The 26,808-nt window shown below is 51.9% G+C and overlaps 2 protein-coding genes and 1 non-coding gene across 8 annotated transcripts in view; 2 read left to right on the top strand and 1 right to left on the bottom strand.

Annotated features, from left to right (window-relative positions):
- The window catches only part of FLNB (filamin B), a 139,511-nt gene extending 128,660 nt beyond the window's left edge, over window positions 1–10,851 (top strand). For all 6 annotated transcript variants that reach the window (XM_061397397.1, XM_061397396.1, XM_061397395.1 and 3 more), the window contains 4 exons: window positions 2,421–2,597; window positions 6,829–7,047; window positions 8,181–8,384; window positions 9,231–10,851. In XM_061397397.1, coding sequence (XP_061253381.1) covers window positions 2,421–2,597; window positions 6,829–7,047; window positions 8,181–8,384; window positions 9,231–9,418 — 788 coding nt within the window. In that variant the 3' untranslated portion in view covers window positions 9,419–10,851. The remainder of the gene's footprint in view (window positions 1–2,420; window positions 2,598–6,828; window positions 7,048–8,180; window positions 8,385–9,230) is intronic.
- Window positions 10,852–14,348: 3,497 nt separating this feature from the next.
- LOC133235693 (protein SPMIP1) lies at window positions 14,349–26,080 on the top strand. Its single transcript, XM_061397466.1, has 2 exons — window positions 14,349–16,970; window positions 19,378–26,080. Exons 1-2 carry the CDS (start codon window positions 16,448–16,450, stop codon window positions 19,494–19,496), a joined length of 642 nt encoding a protein of 213 aa, XP_061253450.1. The 5' UTR covers window positions 14,349–16,447; the 3' UTR covers window positions 19,497–26,080.
- On the bottom strand, window positions 14,389–14,461 carry TRNAG-CCC (transfer RNA glycine (anticodon CCC)). Its single transcript has one exon. It is a non-coding gene; the product is annotated as a tRNA-Gly (tRNA).
- Window positions 26,081–26,808: the final 728 nt, after the last annotated feature.

The following is a 26,808-nucleotide window of genomic DNA, read 5'->3' as shown; positions in this document are numbered from 1 at the left end:
GAAGGGAAGGTTGATTGATGTAAATGATAATCTGTAGTATTCCCTGGTGGTCTAGGGGTTAGCGCTCTGCACTCTCACTGCTGAGGGCCTGGGTTCAATCCTTGGTTGGGGAACTATAACCCTGCAAGCTTTGCTGCCAAAAGAAAAAAAAAGAGAGATAATCTGAGTCCTCAATAGGACTTAGCATGGGATTTTCTTGCTCGCCACCTTGGTTGGTGTATGGAATTGTGTGATGTCAATCAGCTTTAATAAGACCATTTTGCAGTGAGCAAATATGAAGTGTCAAGAGTTGACAGGAAGGTAAGACTGAGGAAGACATGACTCCTGCTCCTCAAGGAGGAGCACAGACTCTAGGGAGGACCTAGAGAGAGTGAGCCAGAAAAATGCAGTGCCCTGATGAGGATCCCTGCTGATCACCAACAGCACAGGAGATTTGAGAATCTAATGGTAAAGATGATCAGAGCAGGAGAGGAAAAGGGTTTCTGCCTTGACGCGGTCAGGAGGACTTCTCAGAGAAGGTAACATTAAGTGTGGGCCCTGGTGCATGAGGACGGGCCCTGCGACCACTGCCCTTGCTGGGTGTTTGCTGTGTGCCCTGCTCTGTGCACAGTGAGGGTAGACACTTGAAACCTGGGTTAGCATTAGATAATCGGATTAGACCAGATTAGAAAGAGTGCTTTGGTTCATCTGAAAGACATGGTCATGAGCTGATGCTCCCAGAGTGGTCCATGTGAGAAACTAGCATTAATCAGCAGTGTTAGAAATGCAGAGGAAGGACTTGAGGACAGAGTGCAGTTGGCCATAAGGAATGAAAGTGAATTCAGGAAGGTTACATGTAGCTTGGCGATAGGGTAGAAAGACGATGATGCAGTTAGGAAAACTCAGGACAGTGGCCGTGGGTGGACGAGGGTTGGTCGATGCCTTATTACAGAGTTTCAGTTCAGTTCAGTCGCTCAGTCATGTCCGACTCCTTGCGACCCCGTGAACTATAGCACGCCAGGCCTCCCTGTCCATCACCAACTCCTGGAGTTCACCCAAACCCATGTCCATTGAGTCGGCGATGCCATCCAACCATCTCATCCAAAACCATGTCCATTGAGTCAGTGATGCCATCCAACTATCTCATCCTCTGTCGTCCCCTTCTCCTCCTGCCCTCAATCTTTTCCAGCATCAGGATCTTTTCCAGTGAGTCAGCTCTTGATAAATTACAGAACACCCATCTCAAACCAACTCATATAATAAAGGGGGTCCATTACACACATTAAAGGGATCTGTTCAGGATCTAAGATGGGTTTCAGTGACAATTTAATTCAGCCATTCAGCTACTTTGTCCATGGCCCCAAACATCTCTGCTTTTTCTTCTGATCTGTGGGCCTCATTTTGCAACAGCCTTCCTCTTGGTGGCAAGATAGCTGCAGCAGCACACAATGCTAATCAAGGGAAACATCCTCTCCTCAAGATTCTTTCTCAGAAGATGCTCCTTTTGCAGAAGTCTTCAGCAAACCTCCCTTCTTATCTCACTGAACACACATGCTCCTTCCTGGTCACTTCCTGTGGCTAAATGCTATGTGCTAATTGAATTAGGCTTGGGGGAAAAGGGATTTCTCCCCTCACTCTTCCCCATTAGCTTGACCCAGTCAAGGACCATCCCTGGGGGTGGGATCAATTTCCCTTGAAACACATTGGCTTTCTGAGAGGAGGAGTGGTTCCCTGGTGGGGGATGGTGCAGCGCTGAAGGATATATGGGTGACAGTTCCATGTGGGGAGAGTCCAGAAGAGACTAGAAGAGGGTTTGGGTGGAACTTTGAGCAACAGAAGTTCTAAAGCGGGTGGAGGGTACGAGGAGCCAGGGAGCGGCCAAGAGACCGACTGGAGGAGAACAGACTCTGCCTCCCAGCTGAGAGCCCTTCAGGAAAGAAGTAGGCTGTTGAGGGGTGCGTGATGGGAGGATATTCTAGGAGCCCATTTCAGCTAACAGATCCTCTTGCCACAGGCTGTGACCCAAACACAGAGTGAGAAATCTGGCTGTTGCCTTGTGGGGCAGCTGCTAGCTTGGAGCTTACTTAAGGAGCATTAATGTCCGATGAAACCATTTTTCCCCCCTACAAGTGGCCAAGCGGAGAAACTTTGCCAGAAGTGAGCTTTCCATAAAAGAAGCGTCCCCCTGAGGCTGAGGCCACAGGGGATTAAACACTGCGTTCGGGACCTGGATGCATTTCCTGCAGGGCAGCCTAGGGACATGCAGAGAGGCCCGTCTGGTTTAGATCACCAACACTGGGCGCTAGGCTTGTGGGAGAACCATGGTCTCGTTAGTAACCTCAGGTGGGCCCTCTCAGGTTGGCCTCCTCTCTCTTGTCCCCACCCATCAGGGTTGTGTTCACAGGCCCCGTTTTACCCTGTGCCTTTGCTCATTCTCGCAGATAAGTATGCTGTTCGCTTCATCCCCCACGAGAATGGTATCCACACGATTGATGTCAAGTTCAACGGGAGCCACGTGGTTGGAAGTCCCTTCAAAGTGCGCGTCGGGGAGCCTGGACAAGCGGGGAACCCCGCCCTGGTGTCGGCCTATGGCGCAGGGCTTGAGGGAGGCTCCACAGGTAACATGCTGCCTCTGCCTCTCGTGTGCAACGAGCCTGCCCCAAGGAAGAGCAGATGAAGCTTTGCAAGCCCTGGGAAGCCAGCTGCCTACCCTCCCCAGGGAAACTGCAGTCAGCTGTCTTCCTTTGCCAGGTCCTTTTAGGATCAGGACACTGATAGGCAATTCAACACAGCATCTCTCGTTTTGAGGATCCGCAGAGTTTGTGATGCATGTAACGGGCCTCCGGAGAGGTCCCCTACCTGCCAGCTCCCTGGGCTCCTAGAAACATATCAGATCCGCAGTAAGACTTGTCTCAGCCAGGCTCCTTCTTACTCTGATCCTAACAGAGGAGGGGAAAATCCCCAAACAGTCAAATTCATCTTTAACCCTTGACACAAATAGGGCGTGTTAGCTTGTAAAAAATATGGGCAGAGAGGAAATAGGTAAAGTTCCATCGTGCTTTTCGCCCCTCCCTCCCTCTGGGTCCAGGAGGAAGGAAGGCTAACGCATCAAGGGAGGACCTTCAGATTGTCTCTCTGTTGGTCTTCAGTCTTGATCACTTGGTTTCTTGGCTAGTCAGTTCATTAAAGAAGCAGACATGGAGTTTTGCTTTTATTAAATAGCTATGGTCTTAGTGCTGTTTGTGTTGTAGTACAACTTGCTGTTGTCACCTGACATCCTAAGGAACTTTCTGTGTCAAGACCTACAGATCTGCCCACCGCGTGGTGGCTGCAGTTAGTGTCCGTGCTGTGAACACAGAGGTGGGTGTCGGCCATGTCCAGTGCGTCACTATCAGGCAAGGTGCCAGGGTGGGTTTCTCTGCAGGCCTGGATCCACTGGGGCACGGCTGGCGTCTGGGTGTTACTTTGGGCTCTCTTAGGAAGGCAGCCCAGTTTCTTGAGTCCCTTGGGTGTACACATTCTGCTCTTAGTGTTCCCCGGTTGGGTGAGTGAGACAGGAGACCCCTCTCGCCCATGGGCAAGGAGATGAGCAGCTGTGGTTTCCTGGCAACCAGCCCCGAGGAACCTGCCCAGGTGCAGGAGTGACTGACCAGCTGGCTAGCCACACTGAGACTCTGGGCCAAAACAGTGGCCTCAGCAGTACTTCCCACGGGGTCTGTGTGAGGACTCCCCATCTCCCCAGGCCCAGCTAGTCTGACTCCACACCGAGCTCTGGGCCAGCAGCTTGCCCTTTGTAAGAGGCACAGGACTGCTTTGGCCTGGGACATGTCCGCTTTACAGATTAGCAACGTGGGGCTTAGAAAGGTTGGGCTGCTCCCCAACACTACTTAGTTTGGAGGGGCAGAGCTGAAATCTGTCTGGGTTCACAGCCTCGAGGCCTGTTCCCTTAGGCGCTTAGTTCTGCTTTCCTAAGTGGCTGACTTGCCCCGAGGCAGCAGCTACACCCCTGGCGCGCTTTGTGGGGTGTCCTACACCAGGACCCCTGTTTTCCCAGCTGCTTTGAAAGGTCCCCAGGCAGCAGCAGTGCGGGCATTTGGCCCCTGATGCACCATCAACCCTTGAAGCCCAGGCGGGGTCCTCTTGGCACTTGGAGCCCCAGCAGGCCTCAGGCCAGGCCCCACCATGGCCACTGCGGTCTCCTGCTTCGCCAGCAGCCACCTCATCCCCTGGTGGATCACACCTGCAGTGCTGGGGCCTGTGGTGCTTCCTCTAGGCTGTTGGCACACAGGCCTTCTCAGGAGCTCGGGTTTCAGACTGTGCTTTGCAGGCACTGGATGCTGCTGAGGGAGGGAGCTGGTCTTCCAGGGAGACTCCCAGCCGGGAGCAGGAGGTACAGAGCGCGTCTGTTTCAAGCCCTGTGTAAATATTGCTCTTGTCAAGGGGAAGGCGTCTTGTTTTTCTAGCCCTCCCGCTCCCAGGCCTTTTCCCAAATCTCCATCCCCGGCTTACACAGCTGCAGTGTGTGTGGAATGAAAAGGTGTCTGTGTACGACTGCCAGAGGGCCCGCATCCTGACCCTCGGCACAGAGCGGGCTTCCCTGTGTTTTTATGGGTGGGTTTGCTGTATCTCTTTGCTCGAGCTTTGAATGGTCCATTCTGCAGGTTTTGAAGCACGGGAATGTGGAGAATTTGGGGTGGGACTCTTCGCTGCAGAGGGGCTGAGAAGGCCAGCAATTACACCAGGGAGTTCCAGGCTTCTCTGCTTGGAAGAGCCATTTTCTTGATGAAATGTTCCCGGAACCCCGCTCTGCACAAGGTGTATGAGCACAACCTTGGCCCAGCACCCTTCACCCACCTTCAGGATGTAGTAGGGCTCCATCACACTCACAGGGACTCATCTGTACACACATGGCAATGCGGGGGGACACTAGAGAAAGCTTGAGAGCAGCAACGAAGATCCTGTGCAGCCAAAAAATTAATTAATTAAAAAGAGCAGCAGTAATTTTGGACTTCATAAAACAAACAGAAAAAGCAAATATTACACTAGAAAAATAATACGTAACAGGGCCATGCCCACAGATGTCCTGGGTCCTGGTTCTAGCTGGAGGCAGTGGTGAGAGGGAACTCCTGTGTGTGGACTTTTTTCCTCCCATCCACTCTTGGGTGAGTGCACTAGCTCTGGGTTAGACAGACCTTCTATTTAAATCCCAGTTCAGTCAGTCCCCAGCTGTGTGACTTGGGATGAGTGGTCTGACCTCTCTGAGCCTCCACTTTCGTTCTAGTAAAACGGGGATAGTAAGGAACCCCACCTGATAGGTTGCTCTTGTCCTGTAATTCCTTATTTCTCTTTTTGCACCTGGTCTTCCTTTCTGGGCCCTCACAGTCATGATGAACTGATGCTTCTCAGGGATGGAGCAAGAGCAAGGCCAGGTCTTTTCATCTTCACTTTAAAAGTATCTCTTTTTTTCCTTATTGTCACTTGCAGCTACTTCCTGGAAATCCTGTCCCTTGTTTGCACAGCCTCCTCCCTTTACCTGCAAAGCCTTGCTTCAGCAGCAGCTGTCGTGAGGGCTTCTGAACGGCACATTTGAGATAGTTGGGGGGAACAAGATGGGGGTGGGTGTTGCTGGGACAGGAGCCTCAGGAGCTTCCAGAAACAGCTGGGTTGTGTTTGGGGTTGTGTGATAGCAGTTCCTTTGTTTTATTGATAACCAGAACAATAATTCTTTCTCTGGCCTCAGAGCTATAATTAAACCAAAATAGTTCCCAGCTGGGGCGGGGTCCAGGGCTCTGGGAAGAGCACAGCCCTGCACGGGGATGCTATGCCAAGGGTGCCCCATAGAGGGCGCTGCAGCGGGTGTCTGGGCCCTACCTCTTCCTGCCTGGAACTGGAAAGGGGGCTGGGGCTTTTGCAGGGCCTTGGGCTCAGGCAGGAACGCTACTGTGATCGTTGGCTGGCACTCTGTCTTGGCCCAGCTTTCCTTCTATCACAAGGCAGGATGTCTGTGCAGGGGGCCCTTGTATACCAGGCAGGTAGGAAGTAGAATGTCCTGGAACTGGGTTAGGGCTTCCGAGCCAGCCAGCAGATAGGCTGGGGCTCCGGAGCCACACACACATGCTCCGATACCAGCTCTGCCACTTCTCCTGTAGCTCCGACTGGCATGTGGTTGAACTTCCCTGAGCCTCAGTGTTGTTTGCTAAAGAGGAATCACTGGGCGTGTAGAGCACTGGGCACAGGATCAAGAGTCAGAGAGGTGTGAGTGGTAATTAGCAGAGCTGCTGTTTCGTCGCCTTCTTGTTGCTGGTGTTCAGGGCACAGTGCGGGGGCTGGCAGATCCCGGAAAGACGGCTGGCCCATCTACAGGATGGTGTCTGGGGTGAGGAGCCTGAGAAGGAAGGAGGCAGCTCTGGGCGGCCTGGGCTTCTCCAAGTCTACCCAGAGGAGAAAGAAAAGGTCAGAGGGGCCCACGCTTGCCCCACCCCTGGAGGCAGAGCTGGCCTCCGGGGGCTGAAGCAGCACTTCGGGAGCACAATGGTGACTTGGGCTTCTCGCCCTCGGCCATGGTTCGTGCCCGGAGGAGAACGGGGGTGGGTGCTTGCGGGCAGAAGGTCAGCCACACTTCTGCCTGGACCTTGGAAGGGGTCACCATTCCCCAGGACCTGAAGTTCTCTGTGCCAGGAACTCAGAGCTAGTACAGGTGGGTTCCCACACCAAGGTGACCCCTCTGTGAGGGGACCTCTGTGTGCCCCACCACTGCTTCAGGGCCCCCAGCACACTCCCTCAGACCCCCACCACCACCAATCCCTCCAGCTGTTCATGTGATCTTTATTCCCGCTTCCTTTCTTCCAGGTATCCAGTCAGAATTTTTCATCAATACCACCCGAGCAGGGCCAGGGACATTATCCGTCACCATCGAAGGGCCGTCCAAGGTTAAAATGGATTGCCAGGAAACCCCCGAAGGGTACAAGGTCATGTACACCCCCATGGCTCCTGGAAACTACCTGATTGGCGTCAAATATGGCGGGCCCAACCACATCGTGGGCAGCCCGTTCAAGGCCAAGGTGACAGGTAACGACCAAATGACTTTGAAGTTAATCTTCCCCTTGTTAGCAGGGGAGGTGATCTTGTTACAGTATCGGCAGAGCTAACCACTGGTAGAAACTGGATGATTTTAGATACGTTGAATCTGCCTTGAATCTTGGGGTAAAGAAGTAATAGGACATGCCAGCAGGGACGGCATGTTCAAAACCTGCAGAATAAGGAGGCAGAGCAGGGCTGTAGAAGTTGAGAAAACATGTTAGGTCTCTAACAGAAAAGGAGGAGTGCTTACATATTTGAAATCGTATGTATTTGTTTTGATCAGGGCCTGAAAAATCCTCTCATTTCTAACCTTCACTTTTAAAAGAATCAAAAGTGGTTTGTTTGTTTTTTTAAATAAATTTATAAAAACGTGCCTTCTTCAGAACACTGAAAAAAGTACCAAACAGTAAAAACCACCTCACAGCCCGCCACCCAAGGTAACCACCGTAAATATTGTGGTGAATTCCATCATCATGTCTCTTTCTGCTTGGTTCACTGTCATGCAAGTAGTATAGGTTCATAGCAGACAATTACATTAAAAATAAACTTAAAATGTTAGGGAATTCCCTGACAGTCTGGTGTTTAAGACTCCATACTCCCACTGCAGGGGAGCTTGGGCTCACTCTCTAGTCGGGGAGCTATAAGATTCCACATGCCGTGGGGCATTGCACCCCGCCAAAAAAAAAATTCAGAGAAAAGAATCACTTTCTAATATGTAGAGGGAATCATTTTTGATATTTTGTCAGTGTTCTCCCATACCTCTACACAGCTTAGAAATATTTTATATAAATGGAAGATGTCCATAGGATGGCACATGGTTACATGGGAGGGATTTCCAGATCAAGGATTTCCGTCAGGTCAACCAAGGCCAGACTTCCTAATATTCCCAGAAAGCCAGATCTTAAGTTTTGTGGAGCAGGACCCTAGGACTCCACAGAAGACAGTGGGCAGGTTGAGATGGCTAAGCTGTGGCATTTAGACCCAGGTGTTGGGGGGGTGTGGGAGAGGTGTGGTGGCTTTTGGATCCCATTGTTGGGGAGTTGGGGCTCTCCTGGGATTTCTGCTCGGGGCACTTGCCTTGTCTGACCAGTCACACCCATTTGCTCCCTCCTGGTTCCCAGGCCAGCGTCTGGTCAGCCCCGGCTCGGCCAACGAGACCTCCTCCATCCTGGTGGAGTCAGTGACCAGGTCCTCGACGGAGACGTGCTACAGCGCCATCCCCAAGGCATCCTCAGACGCCAGCAAGGTGACCTCCAAGGGCGCAGGGCTCTCGAAGGCCTTCCTGGGCCAGAAGAGCTCCTTCCTGGTGGACTGCAGCAAAGCCGGTAGGCACCCTGGCCCTGCCCGGGGAAGGGAGGTGTGGGGGGACACCTTCTGTGTCACATGCTCATCATCTTATTTTGTGCTGAGTATTTTTAAATGATTTGCAACTTGATGTTTTTCAAATGACCTCAAGGTACATAGGAGAGGTTTCATTATCCCCATTACACTGAATCAGTAACCTGGCCTCTTCTCTGCCACTAGCTGCTTTAACTGCAGTCTGAACTTGGGTATTTATTTGGGTGTCAATGTGATTTCGTTGCCTGGGTCCTGGCATCTGGCACATCTGGCTGGAAACCTGGCTCCACCACTTACTTATTTTTCTCTCCCTCCCTCCTTTCCTTCCCAGTGCTTATTAGCCATGTGCCCTTGGGAAAGTTACTAAGTGTCTTTCTGAAAGTCAGTTTACTCTTCTCTAAAATGGGAATAATAATATTCCTCAAGGTTCTCAAGAGAGTAAATGAGATTAGAGTAGTCAGCACTTACATAGCCGTTTTACTATGTGCTAAGGGCTTCACATATAACAATTCCTCTAAACCTCACCAGTAGCCCAGGAAGTCTCTTTTTTTTTAAAACACTTTCACCCTCTGTTTACAGTTGGGGGAGCTAAGGCAGAGAGAGGTGAGGTTCCATGTCCAAGGTCACCCACCTAGGAAGCAGCAGGGCAGAGATTTGAACTTGTATGAGTCCTCTGCTCTCCTGCCTCTCACTGGCCCCAAGCATCATCCAAGAAGTGTAGGCAGTAACCCCTACCTTTGCTTTGGCTCCCACCTCCCCTCCTCTTCCTCCGCCTTCTTGGGTGCATCCTTGTGACGTCACCACCTTCCTCTGCCCCTCACCCCCACCCCCAGGTTCCAACATGTTGCTGATCGGGGTCCACGGGCCCACCACCCCCTGCGAAGAAGTCTCCATGAAGCACGTGGGCAACCAGCAGTACAACGTGACCTACGTCGTCAAGGAGCGGGGGGATTACGTCCTGGCCGTGAAGTGGGGAGAGGAGCACATCCCCGGCAGTCCGTTCCACGTCACCGTGCCTTAAAACACTGCTCGTCGGGTCCCGGGAGCCATGCTGGCGGCTGCTTCTGTTGCTTGTCTGTTAACTCGTTTTATACAAAGTCCTCTGGCCTGTTTGTGGGTCTGAGAACCCCATCCTCAAAACATTGTCTCTTTTTTTTTTTCCCTTTTAGTACAGAAAGAAGTCCTAAACTTGACTCTTTAGGGACATGTTGGGGAGTAAAGAAGTGAAAATTAATGCAATAGGCCTGGCTAATCAGACCTCTTGTGGCACAGATCACCCCCTCCAGACAGAACCGGAACAGACCAGGCTCATATTTTTAAGAAATGAAATCAGTTAGTTTACAAAACAAGGCTGGGAGGAGGGGCAGGGAAAAAGAGGAGACCTAGTCTATGCTGTCATTTAGAGAAGATGACCGTATCATGTGAGAAAGGGGTACTAGGTGGACACCTTTGTTTTAACACTACTACCGCCCCCCCGCCGCCCCCAAGGGCAGAGTCCAAGGTGACAGACCGGCCGAAACGGCCTCCTGGTGCCTCTGCCCTCATCCTGCTGCTTGCTTCCCTGCGGGATCATTCCGTGTGACCATCTTGACAGCTAGATCTTTGCTTTTGTTTTCAAAGTCCATTTCAGTCACCGGGTCTGAGAGGTGAGCAGTCCCCCACTTGCCAAAGATTCCCTGCCCACCCCCCCCACCCCCGCTTTTTTAAACCAACATGAGTCCCCATTCTTAGCCACGCTCCAGCCATCGGTCTGTCTGTTGAGTTTCCAGCACGTCCGGAGAGACCGCGTACGGGTCTGAGGGTTAGCGGAGGCCTCCTGCGCCACAAGACACTCCACACCCACCCCCAGTCGGCCCCAGCGTGGCCCTTTTCTGGAAAATAATTATAGAAGGGAAACCCCTGCCGACCTTTGGCCTGAAAGTCAAGGAATGACAGGGGAGGGAAGGACCACAGCTCACTGGTGGTCCTTCGCCATTCGCAGAAACAAGGAAAACATATTCGGCCCCAAGAACATGCCACCCGAGGCTGTTTGGAAAGCCAGGGGCAGCTGCAAAATTCCGAAAATGGGGTATAAGGCATTTTGCGTGCCTTCTTGCATACCTGCTTTGGAATAAAAATGAAAGTGTTGGGGGGTTGCTGGCTGACTGCAGGGCCCAGATGTGCGGTGTGGTCTAAGCAGGCCGTCCTTTCAGACTGGCTGCCGACCCCTCCCGAGGCGGCTGCTGTCATCTCGATTGCATTCGTGGGCGGCATGGGGCGCGGTGGGTGACCCTCCCCGAGGTGCAGCAGCTGGGGATGCGTGTTGGCAAAGCCTACCTGTTAGAAACTGGAACTGCCCAAAGCCTGATGTGGAAGGACCACAGGCCTCATGAACTGGGACGTGGAAGTGAAACTGGAACCAAATGCCGACTGTAAATTGTATCTTATAACTTATTAAATACATTTGCTCCATAAGCTCCCCGGGTGTTCTTGAATGGTGTCCTTCCCTAAGTGGTTTGAGGCTCTGACCCACCCTCCCAAACCCTGGCCGAAAGGATGCAGATTAAGCCTCTCGACAGGGAACTTCGTCTCTTTTCACTGGGGGATGTTCTATTTCTCCGCAGGCCCCGGGGGGTAGTTTATCAGGGTGAGGCGCCCTGGCACCAACACAGCCTCCCGGGGAAGTCTGCTGAGGTTTGCCCTGGTTAAGAGTCCCAGATACGAAACCCACTGAGGGGAAGGCTGTGGTTTTATGAGGGAGAGGAAGCCTTTTTCCTGATGAGCTGTGAAACCCTCGCTGGAGGGAATGTATTCAGGCAAGAAGTGGCGTCACCTGTCAGTCCTTGGGACAGCAGGGTTTGGAGGTGGTGGTGAGTCTTCCCTCGCTCTGCTGCTCCTTGCTGTTCGGGAAGCTTCTCCTTGCCGTGTGCTTACGACACTCTTTGCCCCTGCTTCCTGTGCTGCAGCAGTGCCGTGATATGATTTCATGGTGAAGATGCTAACTCAGATGCTGCGGTAACATGTTTGCAGTCTTGGGGCTAACTGGGGGCGGATTCTGGCCCCTGCCTTTTGTCCCCAGAGTAGGAGCTCTACTTCCCTGCTTATCCTGCTGTGGGAGCAAACACACAACAGGAACCCAGGATCCCTCTCTCTCCCCCTGGGCACCAGCAGGTGCCATGATGACAGGAAGTCCATTCTGGACCCCCAGCCCTGCACTGGGGGTGAGGGGTGGAGAGAAAGGCTTCTTTTGGTGTGTTTCTTCCCAATGCCCAGCTGGTGATCAGGACGGTGATGCATTGTGTACCTCTGAGAGGTGGGAGGAAGACTGCAGGGATGGAGGGTCTTTCTGCCCGTTGTTCTGGATAGAGCAGCCTTGTCTGTGGGCCTGTGCTGTGAACGTCTGTTCCTGGACTCCAGGACGTCCATGGGCTTTGCAGAATGCAGGCTGTCTCCAGTGCATCTGGAGAGGCCATGGTAGGCTGCGTTTGCCCAAAGAGGAGACCAGGATCCCACCCTGTTGAAGCCTGACTGGTTTCTGGGGAGGCAGCATTGGTAAATTAACATCTGGACTTTAGCATCAAGTAACTTAGGGATTATGTCCTGGCTCTGCCACTCACTGGCAGTGTGGCTTGGGGAAGCTGCTTCACCTGTCAGAGTGTGCTGTGAGCCCTCTGGGAGCTGTCAGAGTCTTGGCCACTGCTGTCTGTGATCAAACCCCGCCAGAGGTAATGGGCCTCCTCCACAGGCTGCTTGTTAGTACAGAGGTGCTGCTCCTGGCGTTCCCCCTGCCAATTACATGAAGGACGTCTCAGGATGAAACCTGTGCATTTCTCAACAGGTCAGTGGCTAGTACCACAGGGCAGTTGTTATCTGCACCTGGACTTGCTGCTATGGGAACCAGCTGTTGTTTGTACAAACACCTTGAAAACTTTGAAACCTGACCCTTTGAAACCTTACCCTTTATCACCCTTTACCGGGTGCCCGGCCCTTTCTGACTTTCACTGGTTGACTCTGCCCCTTTCCTTCCCAGAGCTGGCTGGACCATCGCTCTCTGGTGACCCGTGGAAGTTAGGCGCACAGCAGCTTCCAGCTGCCATGCAGAGACCTCCAGCTCAGAACAGGCTCGTCTCCTCCACGCCCAGACCCCCTCCTGTTCCTCAACCAGTTTCTCTCTGCGACTCAGGGAAGCGATGCAACCAGGGAAGAAACCTTTTATCAACATGGGCCCTTGTCCACATGTCTGGTCTTAAGACTTCAAAGGGGCCTTGAAAGCCACATTTTGATGAGTTTGGTGTAAAATGAGTTGGGCACACAGGGATTTAATTTTCCTTGAAAACTGCACAGCCTTAGAAATTAGCAGAGTAAAAATTAATGGTGAAATGGGTGCTTAATCCTCGTCAACCCCCCAAGTTTGTATGTGAAAATGGGCAAGATTGTTAATTCAAGTGCTCTTTGGCTTTGGTGCTTGAGCAAAAGGATGGACTCTCTCCAAGTCTCCATTAACTCGTGGGAAGATGGGGCTTTGTAATCAACTAATTTCAACTAATGAAAACTCTCCCAGAAACACAGCTTGTTTGGCTAATTTTTTTCTGCTCCTCACAATAGCAAATCATAACTCCAAGAAGGAGTGAAAATGTCACATCGCTCAAAGCAAGGCTGAGTCCCATTTTTTCCCTCGGCTTTGTCCTCAGGGTGCTGCCCAAACACACGGTGGGAGGAATCCTAGACAAAGAGATCCTTTCTGCTTTGTGATAAGGCTTTTGTCTGGGCCCCTGAGCCCACAGGGGACCAGCTCATGTGCAAGGAATTTAGGGTGGCCCACCCTACACCCCTTCTTTCTTCAAGAGTTCTCTCAAGCAGGCCTGCAGGAGGGGGGGAATTTACGAGGCTGACTTGTGGCTCGCATCCAAGGGCGTTCTGTATGTTGGGCCTGCTTGTCTCCCCTGGACAAAGCTGGAAGATGAAAGAATCTGCAGCCTTTTATAGCCCACATTACTCCCTCTGCCTTGACCATGACCGTCGCCTTCCCAAGCACCAGACACCTCTCCCTGTCAGCGTGGACATTCTTAGGGCAAAGCTGATGCTGGGCGCCAGTGAGGTGATAGCAGAGAAGGAAGCCTTGGCAGAGGCACCAAGCCCCAGAAATGCCTGCTTCACAGGAAACCCATGTGTGAGAAACACTCAGAAAGCAGCAGGTCAGGAAGTCTGGATTCCAGTCTCAGTTCGCCCACCTCAGGCAGTTACCTTCTTTTGTGCCTCAGTGCCTTTATCCATAAAATGGGGAGATAATGGGGAAATCCACTCTAGGATGAATCTTCAGAAAGATCTCACAACACATCCATCTCCCAACTGACCTAGGCAAACCCTGAGCTGCCGGGAGAGGGGCTGCGTGAGTTTTGAGGAGACTCAGCTGCCCGAGGTGAAGTGGAAGGGGTGCCTCACAGGGGGAAGCACGGTTTGTGGAGAAACCCTTTAGCATGGGGGCTTATTAGCACAGGCCGGCAGATTCAAATCCATGACCTTCGGCCGATCGCACACACTCACAGAAAACAGCGCCTCCCTGATTTGCTCCGGTGACATGGGGTAATGGGACCTACTCCGTAGAGTGGTCTTAGGCTTAACCAACAAGATGCCGTAAAGAATATCACTGACAAGGTTCACAAAATGATTATTACTCGCTCAGTGCCTAAAAGGATTCTTCTGAGAGCTTAATTCCAGGAGAAGCTACTTTAAAGACACACGTACTGAGTCCTAGGAGAGGCCCTTGGACAAAGTTACAGGTGGGGGATTAGGGTGGGGTCATCAGTGGGAGTGGACAGCATGGGTCCCTGGTGGCCTGGGGTGTGGCCAGAAGGCTGGGTGGAGACTCAGGTGCACCTTTGACCCTGCTCCCAGAGACCAGAGGCAGGCCTGGGGGCTGCCCCCACACCCCAGGGGTGGGTGGTGGCTTTTATTTATTTTTTAATATTTATTTGGTTTCACCCGGTCTTAGTTGCGGCATGTGGGATCTAGTTCCCTGACCAGGGATAGAACCTGGGCCCTCTGCATTGGGAGCACAGAGTCTTAGCCACTGGACCACCAGGGAAGTCCCTGCTGGTGGCTTACAAATCAGTTTCAAAATCTAGAGTAAGAAAAATATAAGTAACAATGCTAAGCACTGTTAGGATCATCTGCAATTCCTTACAGGGGAGTGTGCCTGGGCTCAGAAAGGATAGTGATGATCAAGGCTGTGTTAAAACTCCGGAAGTCTAAACTAAAACTTGGGGTCCTGAAGCTGTTCCAAGGGGCCTCGCCCAGGTTGGACACCTTAACACGGGAACAGAATCTGAAGGCCAGTCGCCTTGTGGGTGGTTGGCTGTCCTTGGGCCCACTGAAAGGCAGCACTTTAGGGGTGCCTCTGCACCCTCCCATGGAGGCAGGAAGCCTGTCCACTGGGTGAGAGGACAGCTGCCTGGGCTGTTGTCACCTCGGTGACCACCAGGGGTGGCCTCAGACACGCAAACTGTGGCACCGTGGGGAGCCCTGGTGGTGGGGAAGGCACAGGATCTCCGACGCTCCAAGGGAGAGGGATATCCGCCTCCACCCTCTTGTGCTCTGAGCACCTGGGCTAACCAGTCTGTGGGTGGGGGCGGTCTGGGCCACGGACGCTTTCTTGAGTTCTCCACCCCAGCACCGTTTGACCACAGGGTCTTGGCACCCCCGACCCCCTAACTCTAGACTTTCCTCCCTCTATCCTTATTTAACCTGCCTCGTGGCAAGAGTTGCAATGAACCGATGTTCGTGGTTCAGTTCTCAATCAAAGGACACCTCCTCCAGGAAGACTACCCAGACCATCCCCCTAATTCCCTGCCTACCCTTCTATCCATCTGGTTATGTATCTGTCTCCCCTGGACGGAGAAACACTGAGGGCAGAAAGCCTGTGGGCTCTGTCCCTTCTCATCTACCTTTATTACCTGGCTGGGTGCCTGGCACAGGGTCAAGAGAAAGTGACTGTTTGTTGACTGAATAAATGAGAGCACACCCAGCAGAGCAGAAAGGTGAGTGGCCTCAGGGCACTGGGTAAACTTCTGTCTGATACAGGGAGGCAGAGTGTGAGGGTCCAGGAGGCTGAGCTCACGGTCCTGCTGGCGGGCCCCGTCCCGTCTGTGCCTCTCTCACGATGCCTGTCTCCCAGGAGGGTCTGTAACGGAGCTGTGGGTTTTGGAGTCAGTCCCAGTGCGACTGTTTAACAGTGCTGAGCATCACTGTTCTCACCTGGAGAAATGGCATAAGGAGTCTATTAAGAAGTCACTGAGTAGGGTTATTCAGTGAGGCCCCCAGCCCAGGGCCTGGCGCCCTTGGGCAGTGTGCCCAGGGCATAGCATTTCTCCAGGCCTCCCCTTGCCCACCTGAGGAGGAGGCTATGAGAGCCCCAGGAATCGAGTGGGTGGTTTAAGGCTCGTGGAGCTCAGCCTAGCAGCTGGCGCCTAGCAGGTACTTGTTAGTCATCAGCTGACATTTACCAAGGGCTCCCTCTGTGCCAGGTGCTTGTTCCCATTGCTTACACACGGTCCTAATGTCACTGTCTGAGCATTTAAGTTCCCACCATCACCTCGCTGCACAGATGAGGCCGTGTAGCTGTCAGGTGGCAGAGCTGTGTGAGGGGTTGGCTCCCAGCCACGTGTCCAGAGTTTCCTGGAGTGGAGACCGGACCTCTCTTTTAGACTCCCTTGGGTGCCTGGCACACAGTTAGGGATACACTTGGGTTTGCCGGATGGAATAGAGGCTGTGGAACCTTGTGTGTCACCGGGGATCCTCTGGGTATGAAGGGCAAAGGTGCCGGCCCTGGTTCCTTTAGGGGAGAACGCGGCCCCCTGCCAGGCAGCCCGGCTGGCTGTGGCCTTCGGTCCTGTCTGTCCCGCTGCCTGAGGATGGCCCCCCAGTGCCCCGAGCAGCCCAGCCCCTCCTTGCCATCAGGGCCTCGGCAACTCAGTCCTCATTGGCTGCACGTATCCCTGGAGACGAGGCCCAGGCGGTGCAAACACAGGCTGCAGAATGTTTCCTCCCTCCCTGGCCCCTCCCCCACACTGCCATGAAGGATCTGTTCACCTCCCAGAAGCAAGCCTGCTGGCAGGAGCACATCCGCAAGGAGACTGCCGCTCGGGTGGCCTGGAACCTCAACTATGGCCACAAGCACCTGAAGGAGGGAGCCTTGCCCAGGAAGCAGCCTCAGAAGGCCCCCTTCCGGTCAGCCTTGGGAGCAGGGCCATCGCAGGCCACCAGCTCCCCTGACAGCAAGGAGGTACCTGCTGGACGGCCAGAGACCAGGGAGCTCCAGGATCAGCTGTCCAGGGGAGTGGGTGTCCAGGGCCCTGCACCCAAGGTAGACAGAGGCTGGCAGGCCCAAAGAGCAACTCGGGGGCCTGCAGATCAAACCAAACCTGTGGGCTCAGGGATGAGGCAGGTCCCCCCCTGCACCCTGCAGCTGCTCTTCCAAGGCATCTCCCACGACGGCCAAGGCCGTGCCTCATACCTCCGGGAGCGGTATCGGCAGAAGCCGGAGGAGAAGTTTCTGTACCCGATAGTGTCATCCTGGGAGTACGGCTGGCACATGGGTAAGAGCCACCACCCTCTTGCCATTCCAGGCCTTGGCAGGCGGGCCCAGCCTTGCCCCTCATCACATTCCTCTGGTTCACTATGCTCTGAGCAGGGCTCCAGATCTCTCACACTCTGGTCTTTCTTCTGCCCTCCCTCTGCTGGCTAACTTTCAGATGTCACCTCCTCTGAGAAGTCTTCCAGGTGACCTTCAGGCAGATGAGCCCATCTTTATGCACTCATAGCTTTCTGAGTTTGTGCAAGCACCATTGCCATTCCTTGAGCATCCCTCTAGCCTGGTGAGGCCTTGAGGTTCCAGGGCTTCTTAGTGAAGGTCATTAATGTCCTCCCAGCTCCCAGGTTGGGGCTGGCACTCAGGGACTGTGGGAGAAATGAATATGAACTAGGGAATGAGGATGTGATTTGGAATCAAGAAGTATGAGTTCACATCCTGGCTTCACGACTTTCATGTTGTGTGAGCTCAAGCAAGAACCTTAACCTCTTTGGGCCTCAGTTTCCACATCCAAAAAATGGGGACAAACAAGTACTTCCCTGCCTTTGTCACAGAGTTTTGGGGGAAATCTGGTAGGAGAACACCTTGAGCAGGAGTTAGCTCTCAGAAAGCTGCATGAGGTGGGAAGGACACACATTCCTTCTGCATGTAATCCTGGTAGAATCTTGTTCAGAGCAGCCAGCAGAGGGAGATGTGGAGCCATTGAATCCCAGCTCTGCCCCAAAATGAGTCAGTGAACCAACAGGCACAGAGCTATGCAGGTTGATATTATCAGACTGGGTTTGAATTCTGGTTCATTCATTCAACAGATGTTTATTGAGCACCTCATATATGCTCCTCTTTTTGTCCTGGAGTGTCTGGCAGAGAGCAAGACAGACATGGCCCCTCACAGAAGGCTGGTGACAGATAGATGAAGTAGAGTCAGGCAGTGGTCCATGCTACAGAACTGTGCTTTTTGATCTTTATTGTCACCTGGGGAATCACCTGGGGATCTTGTTAAAATGTGGGTTGTGATCTTTCAGTGAATTTCAGGGATGGGGTGAGATTCTGCATTTCTAACCAGCTCCCTGCTGACACTGATGTTATCAGTTTGGTCCATGGGTCACAATTGAGGCTTTAACAAGCGGTAAATCAGAAGAAAGAGATAGAGGCTAAGGGGCTGCTCTGGTAGTACACAAGGTGGTCAGCGAAGGCCTGCTGGAACGGTGTGTTGGAGTAGAGTCCCAGGCCGAATTTCCTCCATCAGATTCTTCTGAGAAGGGCCTGACTTCCTCTGTCTACAGAGCGAGATAGGCATCACATAGGGCTTCCCCGTTCCTCCTCTTCTGCTGGGCCCCTGGGTCCATGCCCACTGCTTCTGAAGCCACTGCCAAGCACAGGGTTGCCGATGGAGCAGATTAAAATACAAACGGCCCAGTTGCATTTGTGTTTCAGATAAGCAATAACCTTTTAGTGTAAGTAGGCCCCAAGTATGGCATGGGACCTACGTGAAATTCAGATGTAATTGGACACCCTGCATTTATCCAGCAACCCAAGTGCTGGGGTCAGAGGAGCTGATTCTGAATGATCCCCTGGGTACAAGGGCAGTACAGGCTCAGGACAAAGTTTAGTTTTCCCGCACAGTGTTCTGTTGAAGCCACAGCTGCTCCCAGAATCTCCGGAACATTCTGTCAGTTGTGTCTGACTTCATGCCCCTAAGCCAACCGGTTCATAGGCCAGAAGGGGAACAGATGGACAGACCTTCTGCTGACCACTTGTCCCCTCCCCAACAGTTACAGACAGGAGCTGCGTCTTCCCAGTGGGTGTAAACAGCCATGGAACAGAGGGGCTGAAGGCACTGTCTGGGCCCCAGCTGGGTCAGCCCCGAGTGACTTTTATGCATAGAAAGCACTCATCTAGTGCCTGGCACACAGTAAATGCTCAAGAAGTGGTTACTGGTATTATTTTTATTATTAATTCAACAGGCAGGATTTGCAGCCAGTGGGCATTTGGGGAGCTTAGTTCAGCCTTGGCCAAGACACTGGACGTGTTTGCCGTGGAGCACTGGAGTGGGCGGGGAGTCTCTGGACAAGGGGAGAAATGTGATGAGGGGGAAGTGAGCTTGGGGTAGGGATGCTGTCAAAATAGTTAACAACTAGAGAACCCTAGGTGCCACCCATCAGGGCAGATCCTGGTCCTGGGGCCAAAGCAGGGTGTTGAGGTTCCTATGCTTTGCCAAGCATACCGTTTAGTTAGTAGATTCTAAGAAGGAAGGGGAGGGGGGCCTCAGATAGGGATCAGGGGCTACTAAGTGCACCGGAGCATTTCGCTGTCCAGCACCCAAAGCTGCTGTGGCTGTATGCTGTGCAGGGCTAGAGCTGGGATGGCAGGAGGCACGGTGGCCCCGGGACCACCAGGCCCTTGTTGTGTTCCAGGGGAAGCCATGAAGGACACCAGGCCTCCGACTTATGCCAGGTTCCAGCCCATCACAAAGAGCTTTTGCATCAAAAGTAACATCTTCCATGTTGCACGGCGAACAGACCAGCTGATGTGAATGAGCTGGGGGCTCAGAAGCTGCTCCTTCCTTTTCCCATGGTCCATGTGGACCCTGCAGGGCAGAGAGGCTGCCAGCCCCACCCACCCTCTCTCTGTTCTGTCCAGCTCTGCCTCCTCTGCCAAGCAGGGGAGGGGCACAGGTCTACTCTAAGGTGGGATTCAGGGGGCCTCACCTGCTGCGGCCTGTCTGCCCTCAGAGACCCTAGCTACTTGCAGAGTTCCCCACCCTGCCGTCACCGTTGCCAGCCAAGTCACTCCTGGGAGGGAAACAATGGAACCTGCAAGTCTTTCACCAGCAGACCTGGGGCAGAGGAGAGGGCTCTTTAAAAGTGCTATGTGGAGCCCAGTATGGGGTGGGGGCGGGGGAGGGGCGGGCACCTCCCTGTCCTTACTCTACATTCGGTTGAAGGGACCCAGAGCAGAAGTGCTCTGTCCCAGTGGAGCCCACACTTTAGGGAGGAAGTCGTTTCCGTGTTTACACACCGCCCTCCCCTCACCCCAGCCCGAGAACCTGCAAGGGTCAGGGTTGCCTCACTGCTATAACAAACAGCCCTGAATCCCAGTTGCTCAAACTTATTGACAAAATAAAGATATATTTCTTACAGCACAGTGCAATCTGAGGTTCAGCGGGTCACCCACCACAAGGTGATCAGGGGACCCAGGCTTCCCCCATCTATCTGGTGGCTCTGCCATCTCCGAGGGCCTCAGAGTCCTCGCCTGAATCCCCTATACCCAACTGGGGGATGAGGGAAGACAGGCTGAAGGACCGGAGACAACACGCCCACTCTTGACTACCCTGGCCTGGAGCTGACGAAACAAATCGGTGGAACAAATCACACGACTTGTTGAGAAGGCTGGGAGTGGTGTGTGACCAGGAGAAGAGGAGAAAGGGTCCCCAAAATTGTAGCCCATCTCTGCCAGAGCCCAGTTGGCCCTGCGGCTGCTCTGGGGGTGTGTTTGCGTTCCGCTACTGCTGAGTATGGAGTCCACGGGTAGACTGGTAGTTGTTTTTCGGGATTATTTGGACCTGCACCCTCTTCAAGCGAAGTTCCTAGAAAGACCACTAGGTGGTGCTGTTGGACCACAAGGGTCGTTGCCACGGTTGGCCCCTGGAAACCTGTCTTCTCTGCTTGCCTTCTGCCATCCATTTGTTGTGTGGCCTTGGACTGCAGTTTTCACACTTGTAAAAACACCAGGGGTTGGGCTTCCTAGGTGGCTCAGTGGTAAAGAATCCACCTATCTCTACCATGGAACAAGCAGGGGATGCAGGTTCGATCCCTGAGTCGGGAAGATCCCCTGGAGAAGGAAATGGCAACCCACTCCAGTGCTCCTGCCTGGGAAATCTGATGGACAAAGGAGCCTGGCAGGTTGCAGTACATGAGGTGGCAAAGAGTCAGACACAACTTGGTGACTAAACAACAGCAACAATGTGGAGTTAGACTAGACTAGTGAAAACACAAACTTTGGGGGCATACTTACTTGATTGTACTTCTGACTCCACCAAGGTCAGGTTATGACCTCTGTGGGTTCTTAGGGTACTTCTGCCTTAACGAATCTCTTCCATAAAAAAATTATTAAAAATTATATTTTACAACACTTGTACAAATACATTTATATTAATAGTAAATGCAAAAAATGTGTCTTCAACCTAAATTTTGAATTTCTTTTCCTCCTTATTCTGAAACAAATTACAACATTCCTGTGGCTTCTAAAGGTATTGTGGCTCTGGGCCCTGTGCCTACTGTCTCCTGCGAGAGGCACTACCTCCATTACTCACCAGCTGTGCGACAATGGGCAAGTTGTTTAACTTGTTTGGGCCTGAGTTTCCTCCTCTATAAAATGGACATGACAACAGAACCCATAACAGCCTGGCACAGAGTAAGCTTTGGCAAGATGGCAAGTGCTGCTGCTGTTATTATTATCTTTAAAGACCTTTTAGGGCCTCGCCTGATGGTCCAGTGGCTAAGACTCTGCGCTCCAATGCAGGGGGCCTGGCTTCCATCCTTGGTCAGGGAACTAGATCCCGCATGCCGCAAATAAAGAGACTGAGAGCGGCAAGGAAGATGAAAGATCTCAGATGCCACAGCTAAGACCTGGTGCAGCCAAATACATATTTTAAAAATTCTGCCCCCCCCCCTCATCCAAATAGAGACTTTTTCAGCTCTAACTTTGATGAAATTATTAAAATATTTCAAACAAGCAAGAATCGTAAATAGGATGGAAAAATAACATGAAACTTTCAGGGTATTTGATGGGGAAGTAAAAGAGGTTCCTAGAGAAAAAAGGCTCAGCAGAAGAACTTTTTGCAAGGGACTAACACATATTTTCTCCTGTCATCAGGGAACTCAGATGAGGTAGGAACCTGGGCTTGTAACAATCAGCAGAAACCGTAGCCTCCTGGGGCACGTGCGCCAGGTGGGGGCCCACGTGAGCTCGGGTAAGGGGCTGGTGCGTGCGTGCTTGCGACCGTGCGTGCGTGCGTGGGCCGGCGTGGTGCGTGCGGACAGGCGTGCGTGCGTCTGAGAGCGACTAGAACGCTCCTCTCAGTGAAGGGAGGTTGGCCTGGAAGTGTTTGAAAGCCTTAAAGAGTTGAGGGACTTTGTTCTCGCAGGTTAGAAGGACAAAGAGGGGAGGGCAGTTTTGGCAGAGGGAACGGCGTTACAAAGACCTGAGGCAGGAAGGTGGGGGGGGGGTACGTTTGAGGAACCGCAGTGAGGTTTACCTTTATCTCTGTTTTACGCTTTAATTCTTCTGTCTCGGATGCCGTCCTATTTTATTTGGCCATGCCGCGAGGTTCCCCGACCAGGGATTGAACCTGCTCCCTGGGGAGTGCACGTTTGGTTCCTAACCACTCCAGGGAATTCCTGCCGTTCTATTTTATATCCCTCACATGTTCTTTGAGAAACTGCACTACACTGGAAGGCCCTGCTAGTTTTCTGTTTAATCCCTAGTTAGTACCAGCAAAAATTATTCCCTGCTGGACTGGAGGAAGCACAAGCTGGAATCAAGATTGCCGGGAGAAATATCAATAACCTTAGATACACAGGTGACACCACCCTTATGGCAGAAAGTGAAGAAGAACTAAAGAGCCTCTTGACAAAAGTGAAAGAAGAGAGTGAAAAAGTTGGCTTAAGGCTCAACATTCAGAAAACGAAGATCATGGCATCCGGTCTCATCACTTCATGGCAAATAGATGGGGAAACAGTGGAAACAGTGGCTGACTTTATTTTTCTGGGCTCCAGAATCACTGCAGATGGTGATTGCAGCTATGAAATTAAAAGATGCTTACTCCTTGGAAGGAAAGTTATGACCAACCTAGATAGCATATTCAAAAGCAGAGACATTACTTTGCCAACAAAAGTCCATCTAGTTAAGGCTATGGTTTTTCCAGTGGTCATGTATGGGTGTGAGAGTTGGACTATAAAGAAAGCTGAGCACCAAAGAATTGATTCTTTTGAATTGTGGTGTTGGAGAAGACTCTTGAGAGTCCCTTGGACTGCAAGGAGATCCAACCAGTCCATCCTAAAGGAGATCAGTCCTGGGTGTTCATTGGAGGGACCGATGTTGAAGCTGAAACTCCAATACTTTGGCCACCTGATCCGAAGAGCTGACATTTGAAAAGACCCTGATGCTGGGAAAGATTGAGGGCAGAAGGAGAAGGGGAAGACAGAGGATGAGATGGTTGGATGGCATCACCGACTCAATGGACGTGGGTTTGGGTGGACTCCAGGAGTTGGTGATGGACAGGGAGGCCTGGCGTGCTGCGGTTCATGGGGTCACAAAAAGTCAGGCACGACTGAGCATCAGAACTGAACTTTGTAAATTAGATATTTCCATCTGGGAGGGTTTCTAAAAGAAAAATTATAATAATTTTCCTACCCAGTGTCTACTACCTTTTGCTAAGAATATTTTTTTTAAGGAGAACTCTGTAAAGACTATTGCATTTTACTCCAGGATGGTACTGTAGTACTCCCTGAGTTTAACCAACAACAGTGTATTAAGCAGTGACTAAGAAGACATAGTTCTGTCCTTATAGAGGTAGTGGTTGGGGACGGAGAACAGACATTGGCTAGGTGATTACACTTGTGATGAGGTATAGGAAGGGAACACACAGGGCACCATGGGAAGATGTAATCGTAGATCCCAAAACAGTTTGGGGAGAAGTTGGCCAGAAAAGGCCTCCCTGAATGAACCAGGCTTAAGCTGAGTTTCAAGGAATGAGAAGGTTATTAAGTGAAGGGGAAGAAGAGCAGTGCAGGAGGAAGGAAACAGCATGTGAAAAGTCCCAGAGGCTGGTGAGAGCATGAACAAGGAGCTAAGCCGTGTGACTGCAGAGTGTACCCGGTTGAAAGTGGAGTTGGAAAGGTAAGTGAAAGCCAAGAACTATTTTGTCAGAGCTTTGTGGGCCGTGGTGAAGACTTGGTAACTGATACAGGTGTGACCTCTCTCACCCACACACGCCCCTGCCCTTGTACTTTTTCTGGGAGGGAAGAGAGACGTGACCTCCAGTTTGTCCTTCTTTTTCCCCCTGGTTTTGCATCTGCCCTTTACACTTGCCTTGTGCAACCTGAGGCAGAGATGGGAGCCAGGGTGGCTGAACTGGAGAAGCTCCCTTCTGCATCCCCCTCCCTGCCCCTTCCAACCCACAGGGACAGGATGAAGGGCACTAGAGAGCATGTTTGTTTGAGGTAAGAAAGGAGTGTTGATGAGGATGAGAAGATAGCAAGGACTGGAAGTAGGGACATCTCCATTTCTCAAGACTGATGCCAAAATACTTACGCCAAAATACTTGCTGTGGTGAATGAAAAAGAATTGGAAACTTGGCCTGATCCTTGTATGGCAGAAATTCATTCTAAATAACTGAGAGCCTTAAATAACTGGATACATATACCCAAAGGCTTGACTGGCTTACCCTTTAACGAAACAAGTCTTATTAATAAAAATAACACCTCCATTTGTTGAGGGCTTTTGAGGTGGTCGGTCACATAGTGTTTTAAGTGCATTATCTTATTTAAACTTCCTCCAGGAGGTTGATTCTTTTTTAACGCCATTTTATACATAAGGAGACTGAAGGCTGGTGAGCTGCTCAAGGTCCCCCAGTTAGTAGGTGATGGTGTACACCATGCTACAACTTTTCTCATCTAGGAGGGTATAGGAGTGTGGGTGAAAAATTTGGTCCCCAGTAAATAATGAAAGAAAAATCTGCTCCTCATATCACCTAGGTCATTCAGAGTGAAAGTCACTCAGTCGTGTCCGACTCTTTGTGACCCCATGGACTATACAGTCCATGGAATTCTCCAGGCTGGAATACTGGAGTGGGTAGAGCCTTTCCCTTTTCCAGGGGATCTTCCCAACCAAGGGATCAAACCTAGGTCTCCTGCATTGCAGGTGGATTCTTTACCAGCTGAGCCACCAGGGAAGCCCTCATATCACCTAGGAGCTTATTAAAAATGCAGGTTCCAGGGCCACCCCAGACCTACTGAGACAGACTCCAAGGGTGCTGGACCCTGGGGAATCGGCATGGTAACTGGTTCCCTAAGATTTCAAACCCTCTGGACAAAGCCAAAGCTGAATACATAGGACCAGGGTACACCCCACTCCCCCAAAGTCACAGGAACTCTTTGTCCCAGCCAGGCCAAATGAGCCAGAACAATGGGAGGATGTCTGGGGCTTGTTAAGTTGCAGCCCGTGAGAAGAAGCCGCACTTCGTACCCTCTTGCTTGGCATAGTTTGCCCAGAATGGGAGCTGGCAGATGTCCGTGGGCCCAGTAAGTTGCTCCAATGCAGGGACAGAGAGATGTCTTATAGCCAAAGAGGCTGCAGGGTGGCAAGACCAGGCCAGAGACATGGACAGACTCAGGTAGTGTCTGGCTCACTTCCCCTGCCTCCCCCTTCTGGCACAGAGTCTTCCCAGCCACGTTGCTGGCCTTTGGGACAAAGGGATGACCTTTTCTTCAGCAGTGAGCTCATTTGTGAATTGCTTGCTTGACCATTTTGCGCCTTGGAAACTGGAAGTTTTCCTGGGACTGTGAGCACTGCTCATAAGGGGTCACGGAAGCTTTGTAGCCTTGCCACCGCCGGTTCCAGCAAGACCTCTGGGGTTCACTGGATGTTTGGAGAAATCAGGGCATGTTTAAAGCAGGGCACTTTTGATTTTATTCTCTCAGCCAGATGTAACCAGATCTCAAGTATCAGGCTTACAGTCTCTGTTATATCAAAAGTCACATCGCCCTCAATATAATTAGGAAAATCAGCAAAAAGTGGGACTGCGCATATAGTATGCCAGGCTCTATTTCTCAAGATTACACATGGTGCTTATTTTGCAGAGTCTCTCAGGTGGAATGCATCAGCTGATAAGAGGGACCTCTTCTGAGACAGGAAACCAGAGATGGAGGGCTGGGCACAGTGTCCGTTGTCATGGCTTCTTTCTTGGTACTGCTTACAGATTTAGTCCTGCTCATGTACTACTCAAAGAAACAATATAAGGGAAGACAAAGCAAAACAAACCAAAATGGTCACCGTGGATATGGATAAAACGGTGCCTTGCTGCTGGACTCCTCTGCAAGTCTGCAGCTGCGGAAAGATAACAGGGTCCTCCAGTCCCTCCCAGCCTGCTGGGCCTTTGTCCCCCCAGGCCCCCACAGAGCCCAAATAGTGGCCCTGGTAAACATACGACGAGGTGTACGTTAGAGTAGGGTATGGCATATGGCGGTTGCTGAGCCCAGAAGGAGGGAGAGCTTGGGGCATGCAAGGAAGGGGCAGTCCTGCTGGGCTGCAGTCCATGGTGGGCAAAGGGAAGGCCGACATGAGAAACCAGGAAATAGAGACCTTCTGGGCATCCGGATACCCTGGGTGCTCTCCATGTGGTGTCAGGAGCTCCTGAAGGATTTTAAAATGGGCTGGGGATGGGGCTGGGCTGTGGTCAGATTGGAATTTCAAAGGATGACACTGGTGATCGCTGGGCTAGCTGAGTTGGAGGACTGTTTGGAGGCAGGGAGACCAGTGGGAATGGCCTCACCCTGCATCCCTGCGAGATGCGATGGTGGCCTGACCTCACACATGAGGGCCAGGTCCTAAAGCAGTTCATTGCCCAAACCATGGGGTACTGTTGGGGCCTTGGCATCTTGGTCTTTAGGGTCGTTTCCTGTGGAACAGGATGCTCAAAACAGAAAGCCGATGTTCCTCTTCGTGTAGCTTCTCAGCCGTTTGAGCAGTGACACCTGCTGGGGTCAGGATGTGAAGCCCCCAGTTTCCTTTCTAGACATTCAAGGGAGGTTTGGGCTCAAGAGGGAGAATAAAAGACACTCTTC

This window comes from Bos javanicus, chromosome 22, assembly GCF_032452875.1.
Source record: "Bos javanicus breed banteng chromosome 22, ARS-OSU_banteng_1.0, whole genome shotgun sequence".
Lineage (NCBI taxonomy): Eukaryota > Metazoa > Chordata > Mammalia > Artiodactyla > Bovidae > Bos > Bos javanicus.
The sequence above is the reverse complement of the archived record's forward strand: the minus strand, read 5'-3'. Positions and strand labels throughout refer to the sequence as shown.